General features: G+C 34.0%; 1 protein-coding gene across 1 annotated transcript in view; it reads right to left on the bottom strand.

Annotated features, from left to right (window-relative positions):
• Nucleotides 1–412: 412 nt before the first annotated feature.
• lctla (lactase-like a) overlaps nucleotides 413–8,840 on the bottom strand; it is an 8,602-nt gene continuing 174 nt past the window's right edge. The window contains exons 2-13 of the mRNA XM_056461687.1: nucleotides 7,612–7,772; nucleotides 7,445–7,532; nucleotides 7,253–7,362; nucleotides 5,906–6,034; nucleotides 5,650–5,745; nucleotides 5,352–5,406; nucleotides 5,107–5,272; nucleotides 3,121–3,391; nucleotides 2,904–3,030; nucleotides 1,129–1,328; nucleotides 905–968; nucleotides 413–570 (exon numbers count right to left, since the gene is read on the bottom strand). Of these exons, the coding sequence (XP_056317662.1) occupies nucleotides 455–570; nucleotides 905–968; nucleotides 1,129–1,328; nucleotides 2,904–3,030; nucleotides 3,121–3,391; nucleotides 5,107–5,272; nucleotides 5,352–5,406; nucleotides 5,650–5,745; nucleotides 5,906–6,034; nucleotides 7,253–7,362; nucleotides 7,445–7,532; nucleotides 7,612–7,772 (1,583 nt within the window). The 3' untranslated portion in view covers nucleotides 413–454. The remainder of the gene's footprint in view (nucleotides 571–904; nucleotides 969–1,128; nucleotides 1,329–2,903; nucleotides 3,031–3,120; nucleotides 3,392–5,106; nucleotides 5,273–5,351; nucleotides 5,407–5,649; nucleotides 5,746–5,905; nucleotides 6,035–7,252; nucleotides 7,363–7,444; nucleotides 7,533–7,611; nucleotides 7,773–8,840) is intronic.

Genomic DNA, 8,840 nt, shown 5'->3' with positions numbered 1-8,840 from the left:
CGTTTAATGCAGGGTTTCAACCTTTATTGAAAGCACAGATCTCATACATGTGGATCTTATACTGCAGTGTACGCATTAAATGCTGGTGGACTGAATTTTGTATTTGTTTACAGGATTTACAAGCACATTTATTATAGCATTCATGTTATGTTTGTCTTTGTCACATATACAAACGCCATTGCTATGTTTAAAAATACTTTCAGAAAACTTCCACCTACATTTTGTCACCTCTTTATCAAACACCCAAACCTCAACTTCCTCTCTGTGTAATTTGTTGAGAGATGTTTGGTTGGTCCGTCAATTCATGAACGCAGAAGTACATTTGTGGACCATTTTATGTGAAAACACATACAAACAAGTCTCAGCTTGTCGTAATTATTCATAAAAATGTATTGAATGGAGAAATGCTTCACTGACACATGCAATATGAAAAGTAAATGTGAGTGCGTCTGTTTTACAGCCGTGTTCTCAGCAGAAACATGAGGAAAATCGCACTGAGGAGAATGCAGAGAGTGCACACTGTGGGGACGACAATCTCTGTGACCATCTCCATGTGGCCGATCAATGGATCTGGAAAAACACACAGGTATGTCAGTGAAAACTAACAGAAGACTCGTCATTGTGCACTGTCTAGAAAACAAGTGAAACCTCCAAAACTCAGCCCTGTACCTAAACTTCATCATGCACAGGCCAAACCTTTGGCATATCTGCATGTTCCTTGGATTTTCTTCTAGCTGGAGGGGCAAACAAAAGAAAATTAGAAAGTTATAATTGATTTTATCTGTATGTTGTGTTTGAGTATAAATAGATAATGCAAATCGAGACAGAATTTTCTTTTATTTGCCCCAGCTAGATCAATGCTGGTTGTGTTACCCAGTGGAGAGTCAGCAATAGTTACACTGACCTGCCGCAAGGAGCTGGTTACTTGAAGTGCATGTTTCCAGTGACTTTCTTTTCCAGCTTTCAATCTATAGTGAACAATATTCAGCTTTAATAAAGCATCAGCTAAAACATAATATGCAGTTTATCATACAATGGTTAGACTCCTCTACATAAATGACATGAAAAAAAATAAATAAATTTAGGGTTCAATTCTAATGCTAAACTAATATTGCAGTGAAGTCATACCTCTCTCTGGTTGGGAAAGCCATTGGAGCTGATGATGCGCTTGTAGAACTGAACTGATGCCTTTGGGTAGCGTGGCTTATTTTTGCTCCCAAAGTCCACATAGTAAAGGCCAAATCTTTCAGAGAAGCCCTCATCCCACTCAAACTTGTCGAGCAGTGACCAAGCTGTGTAGCCTTTCACATTCACTCCATCTTTAACCGCTGAATGAAAGTAACAGAGAAAAGGATACATTTCTGTGGTTGAATGTGTTATTAATGTACACAGAGTAACTGCGTCTGGAACCATTTTTAATTTTTATAGGCTCCAAAAATTCCTATAGTCATTAAGTTATGAAAGTTTTGAAATTGAAATGTGCATTTTCTCAATGTTTTGGGGGGTTAAGTTGAATTTGTATTTTACTTGACACATAATTTCTGTGGAAATTACTGCGCTGCTTTTTTGTTTGCTTTTTAATAAGCATTAACTGGAAGCATTGATATCAGAAAATAAAAAAAAGAGATCTTTAATTTTGCAAGTTTCATTTTTCTTTGTTAAGTTTTTAAATTGAAAAGTATCATAAGTTGGGAAATGTCTTACTAAAGATATTAGGGATGCATTATACATTGGCGGCCATATCGATATCGGCTGAAAATGCTATTTTTAATGTTATCGTTATTAGATTAGATTCAACTTTATTGTCATTACACATGTACAAGTACAAGGCAACGAAATGCATTATTTTTTTAGATTAGATTCAACTAAAATTATTAACTTATCAGTCCGATATCAAAATTAGGCCGATATCTTTAAGCCAATAAATTACGTAATTGTACAGAACTGCCTGCCTTGTAAGCACGAGAGAATCTTGCGGAAGAGTGGTAATAAAAGTGTCAAATGACTAACAATTGTACATTACTATAGCACTTTATTCAAGAACATTTGAGCTGGTTACAGTTCTTAGTTCTTTATTTGTGTTTTCATTCTATTTAATTTATATTTATTTAACTTGTTTGTTAATTAAATTCAGTTTTGTCATTAAACCTATTACAGTCAACAGTCAAGTTGCATGTGAATTTGCTATGTGAAGAAAAAGGAATAATTTATTTTTGGCATGCTGACTTATGTGAAATCATCAATATAGGTCTATATAATCACCTTGCAATTTTGAAATTATTGCTTTTTTGCTTTGAGTAGGCTATTCTAAGATCAGTTCAAACTTTTATTAAGTTTTTTTTTTAAAATAAAATCAGTTGTTCACTGTACAAAAATATACAAATTTCAAATATTTATATTTATCGGCTTATATATATTGGTTATCAGCCTCCAAATCTAAAGGTTTATTGGTTTTCTGTATCAGCCTAAAAATCCATATCGGTGCATTCCTAAAAGATATAAACAGCTGAGGATAAAAATTATAAGACCACATGGAACTTATTTCATGAAGATCTGATAACTTTTTTGAAATTTAAAACAAAACAATATTGACATTTAGATTATTTATTTATTTATTTTTAAAGAAAATAATGGCAGAAAAAAGGATTTAAAATAGCAACAAATGTTTGTTGTTATTATGAATGCAAATCAGGGTTATTCCACCAAATATGGATTGTGTTGTGTTGTCTAAAACTTAATATAGAGATATCTGAAAACATGGCATCTTTTTTGTTGTTTTTCCTTGTAAGACTGTATATAGTTTTAGTTTTTTTTTAAGAGTACAGAGTTTTTTTTGAGAGCCACAATGCAATCCTTGTTGAGAACCACTGGTCTAAATGGCATTGATTTCTGTTGATTCTGACCTTTGAGCATTTCATTGATGTAATCCCTGAAGTACTGGATTCTCCACTCATCACACAAATCTGTGCACATCATCTTCTCTGATACACCATTTCCTGTCACATATATAACGGGATCTCCATACTGCGTCTAAGGATCAAAAAAAGGCCAGTGTACTATTCATGTTCAAGCTACTGACCATCAGTTGGAAGTATTTTTTTTAGAGATGTGTAAATATACCTTTACGTAGCTCAGCAGACGGTTGAAACCCCATGGCACTGTGTAGAGCCACTCTGATCCAGGATCAGGCCAGTTGGGGTCCACCAGCTCCGCCAGGTCTCGGTCGGTGAAGTAGCTGTTTCCTCGGCTGGGGAGAAAGTTTTTCTGTGTGATGTAGCGGGTGGTGAAGTGACTGATGCCCAGGAAGTCACACGTGCCTCTGATGTAACTCTTCTCATGAGGGTTGAAAGCAGGCAAACGAGAGCCGCTCAAGCCCTGCTGGGCACTTTTCCTACCTGCAGAAATTAAATGGAAAAATGCTGATGCAATCTCTGCAGATTATCATCATTCACTTAATAACTGTATACCGTATAACTGTATAACACGGGCTCACTAAAAATATTCCTCAGCCTACATTTTTGTGAATTGTTAAATATGTTGCGCCTGGTACATTTGGTTGTACGTTTCAGATTACAAATCCACTAAAGGGCACTGTGTACATTTTTGCAAAGCTAAAATGCATTACTTGGGGTACATTTTGTTTCAGAAACACATCTCGTTGGTGCAATAGCGCAGTGGTTAGACTGCCAACATATAGCACAACGCGATTGTGCATGTTGATGAATCTGAAGAGATCCCTCGCTCACCGGGTGCGCTGTACTGCGTGTGCATTTCCTAGCAACAAGAGCAAACGCCTGACATCGCTGACTTTGTAGTCTCTTAAGGCATTTTATATGTATTCTATAGTCTTTGCAGTGTCCGTGTCCTGTACCCCACTTCATTATTATTATAATTTTTCATTTTCCATATTTGCAATCCCTGTATTTTGGATTATTTTCTCAGAATCTTAGAATCCAACATAAAAATTTTTTGTTTGTTATTGGCATTGATTTTTTTAAATTCAAATGGCACTTACATGCCTGTGTTTTTATTTCTGTAATTGATCATGATTAATTACAAAAAATGTGATTAATTACTTTATTTTTTCAATCAATTGACAGCCCTAATATTAAAGGTACATTTAAAGGTTTAACTAGGTAAATTAGGTTAACTAGGCAGGTTAGGGTAATTAGGCAAGTTATTGTATAACAATGGTTTGTTCTATAGACTGTTAAACATCATTAGGGAAATATTTAAAAAAGAAAAAAATATCAAATGGGGGCTAATATTTCTGACTTCAACTGTATATATAATTCTTATTGGCACAGATTGTTTTGAAATTCAAATGGCACTTACATGCCTGTGTTTTTATTTCTGTAATAAATATGGCGTTTCGTGATTAATTATGATTAATTACAAAAAATGTGATTAATTAGTTATTTTTTTTAATCAATTGACAGCCCTAATATTAATTATATATAACGCGTCTTTTTTCACATGTCCAAGAGGCTTGTCATATAGATTTATTTGGAAACAAATGACTGAAGCCCTTCCATACACCCAACCAATAGTGTTTTCTAAAGCAAATGAGAAAAGTGCACTTTTTTACCTGAATTTTACCATTCTTTTATGTCTCTTGTGGAACTATCCTTCCCCAAACTAAAACCAGAGTACTCTGCTTCACAAGTACAACACCGCACAAAATGACTTGCTGAACAAACTGACCACACCAGACAAAATTCACAAAATGTGTTCGATTGCAAATTATGGACATCGTGTTTTGTAGGATTTATTTGGTGTTGGGCAAAAAACACAAAATGATCCTTTATTGATTGATAACATGTCTCTGTAAATATCATTACTATGAAAATGAATGAGATGTTGGCATCATACCCTCCAACCCCCAACACCCCCCCCCCCCCCCCCTCCGCTCTACACTTTTCAACACACACAAAATGTTTTCATAGACCCGTACCACCCAGCACTGCCCCTGTACTGACTCATAGCATTTTTTTTATTTAGAAACTGCCATCAAATCTATGTTGAAGTCATATTTGCTGTTTCACAAAAATGTAGTCTGAGACGTGTGTTAATTTTGTATTCTTCGGTTTGTTTGTGGTTTGCTACTTGCCTATGTAGTCTTTCATTATTTGAGGATAGTCTCCGGTAAAGAGTGGCGTGGCAAACCAGCCCAGGTGGAACTGAACATATCTTTCGGCAGCTTCTATATCTCTCTGGTTAGTGACGTCCACTGGTTCTCCCCAGTCAGCTGACAGGGAGATGCCCACCATACCTGAAATGACAGAAACAGTTATACCTATTTGAACCTTTGTGCTGTAACAGGCTGAAATTTGTATCAGAAAAGTTTCTACCTTTCTGCTTGTTTCGCCATTGGGTGTCGTATGTGTGCCAGACTTTAGCATGAGCCTGTTAGTGCAGAGTAAACAGCTTTCTTATTATCAGCACAGTGATTTTATTTGATTATAGATCTTTGGGATCTTTAAATGCATACTTGTGTTTTATTTTTTAGATTTAGAATTGTTTTTGCTCTGTTGTATTAAGTATAAAACAACACGGTGTATTGAATTGCTAATTCAGCATGTAAATTATTTCTATTCCTTATTTGTTATGGTTATTGCACCATAGTGGACTACAGTGGATTTGAATCACCTTAAGGATGTTGTGGGCAGCATTATAGGCACCAGTGCCCCTCATCTTCAGACCAGGAGCATGTTCTCCAGTCTCGTAACCCTCTACTGCAACAGACTGGAAACATGGGAGAGAAATGCACAAAGAGTAGTTTTGACCTAGAAAATAGAAGAATGTTTCTCAAACAAGCAAAAGCACTTCTGGCTGGTGTCGTTGTTTGATTGTATATTTACAAAAGCTGATGGCTATGGTTTTAGCAAGTTAGTAATAATCTTACCCAAGGGTTGTTGAAGGTGATCCAGTATTTGACTCGACTGCCAAATCTCTCAAAGCAAAGGTTTGCAAAATCATTGAAGAAACTGATCATACTTGCGTTTTGCCAACCTCCATATTTCTCCTCTAGAATCTGTAAAGGCACAAGTACATTTTTTATTCATTCATTCATTCATTCATTCATTCGTTTTCCTTCGGCTTAGTCCCTTTATTCATCAGGGGTCCCCACAGTGGAATGAACCGCCAACTTATCCAGCATATGTTTTACACAGCGGATGCCCTTCCAGCTCTAACCCAGCACTGGGAAACATCCATACACACTCATTCACGCACATACACTACGGACAATTTAGTTAAATAATAATAATTTTAATTTAATAAATTATTAAATAATAATTTAATTCACCTATAGCACATGTCTTTGAACTGTGGGGGAACCGGTGAACCCGGAGGAAACCCACACCAACATGGGGAGAAAATGCAGACTCCACACAGAATTGCCAACTGGTCCAATCGGGACTCGAACCAGTGACCTTCTTGCTGTGAGGTGACAGTGCTAACCACCAAGCCACCGTGTCATCTACGTTTTTTTTTATAATTAAACAAAATATAAACTTTTGAACAATGATTTTTGAATTAAGAATTTAGTGTCATTCCCTGCATCGGAATATGCATGCTTCCCTACTAAATAGATTTAAAAACATCTCTCCAGAAAGGATTCATCAAATATTAAAGTGAAATGTTATATTTACTGTTTTTTTTTTGTCTCCTATTGTTGTCTGAAGTTTTCGTTGTTATTATGCAATGTGTTCTTATCTGTATTGATCATGCTATTAAATAGCTATAAGTTCCTTATGTAACAATAAATAAACAAACAAATCCCTATTAAGTGGGTAAATAAATGTACTGTATGTACTGTAATTCCATACATTTGTGAATTTATAGAATTCTATTCCAATAACTTACTACTTCTGAACCTATAACTATTTCACATTTTGATGAATTAGTGGATAATACTAAAATTCCAAAATGTAAAATACAGTTATAAGTTAACAATATTTTACATGATACTGTTATAAGTAATACAGTTAATAATGCTGTACACATGTGATGAACATTTTACAATCCCTTTATGCCACAGGAGATCATAACAGTGAAGCAACACATCTAGCACTACAGGATAACATGACAGTTACAACATGTCAGATATGGTGCTTGCAAATTTCAACCCTATATTCATAATCCTACAGATTTTTTATATTTGTTTTTCTTTTTAAATGTCTTGAAGAAAGTTTAAACTTTTGCACTAAATGTGCACTAAATGCAATTTTGGATATGGATGTAGTTTTACCTGAGGTAAGTCCCAGTGGTAGAGTGTCACAATTGGTGTGATCCTGTTCTCCAGAAGCATATTAATCATGTTATCATAGTGTTCTATCCCTTTTTCGTTGATGTAGTCAGCTAAAAGACAATAAAGAACCTCTTGGTAAATATTCTTGTAATCAAATTTGTAAAAAAAAATGACCTCATTAATGTTAATTACTCCTAATGCCACTGGGCAGAATCCTTGGCCAGGAAATGGAGAAGAGGTAGTGGTTCAGCTTCATGTCTTTCATCAGTGAGATATCATCCTAAAACAAAAAAAACTGCATTAGAACCAGGACATCTGCATACAGCATAAGAGTATTTCTGGTAAGTAAACTGTAGCACCTTGATCTTATAATAGCCATTGCAGGAATAGTCGCCGGTGTCATTCCGATCGATTTTCCCTCTCTTGTGGGAAAAAATATCCCAGATGCTTTTTCCTTTTCCATCTTTGTCCCATGCTCCTTCTGTCTGATATGCTGAGCTGCCAGCGCCCCAAGAGAATCCTGAAACGGCATTCATTCACACTTCACTATTTCCATAATATAATATAATATAATATAATATAATATAATATAATATAATATAATATAATATAATATAATATAATATAATATAATATAATATAATATAATATAATATAATATAATATAATATGTATAATATAATATAATATAATATAATATAATATAATATAATATAATTTTTTGCCACACTAAAATAAAAACCTCAAATACCTCAACAAAATTAGAGTTTTCCTCTTCTTAATATGACATGTTCCACATACAGTTGAAGTCAGAATTATTATTATTTTTTAATTATTCCCCAAATTATGTTTAACAGAGCAAGGAATTTTTTACAGTATGTCTGATAATATTTTTTCTTCTGGAGAAAGTCTTTTTTGTTTTATTTCAGCTAGAATAAAAGCAGTTTTTAATTTTTTATGAACCATTTTAAGGTCAAAATTATTAGCCCCTTTAAGCTTTTTTTTCAGATAGTTTCAATACAGAACAAACCATTGTTATACAATAACTTGCCTAATTACCTTAACCTGCCTAGTTAACCTAGTCAAGCCTTTAAATGTCATTTTAAGAAGTGTCTTGAAAAATATTTCATTATTAGAAATGACTTATTAAAACTATTATGTGTATAAATGTGTTTAAAAAAATCTTCCCTCCATTAAACAGAAAATGGGGGAAAAATAATCAGGGGGGCTAATAATTCTGACTTCAACTGTATATATTAAAAGTTTAATCCAATAGGGTTATAAAAACCGAATATTGTACAACTTCCCTTCCAGATATTATTTTTAGCCACTACTGTATATGCATTAAGTATATTGAATCCTGAAAATTATTCTTTAAAATATGGACAAACTCAATCACTGGCTATAATTGAAGTGTTTTTAATAAACAATTTTAAGCATAATTGAATTATTTACTTTACTCACTGCTTATTTTATGTTTTATGTTTTATTATTTGTTGCAAAAAGATCATAAAATATATCTTTTTCTGCCTGATCGTTTGATAGATTATTAGATTATTCTATGTATTCATCTTTGTTCTTCATAACA

This window comes from Danio aesculapii, chromosome 7 (genome assembly GCF_903798145.1).
Source record: "Danio aesculapii chromosome 7, fDanAes4.1, whole genome shotgun sequence".
NCBI classification, from domain to species: domain Eukaryota; kingdom Metazoa; phylum Chordata; class Actinopteri; order Cypriniformes; family Danionidae; genus Danio; species Danio aesculapii.
This window is presented reverse-complemented; position numbering and strand designations above follow the sequence as displayed.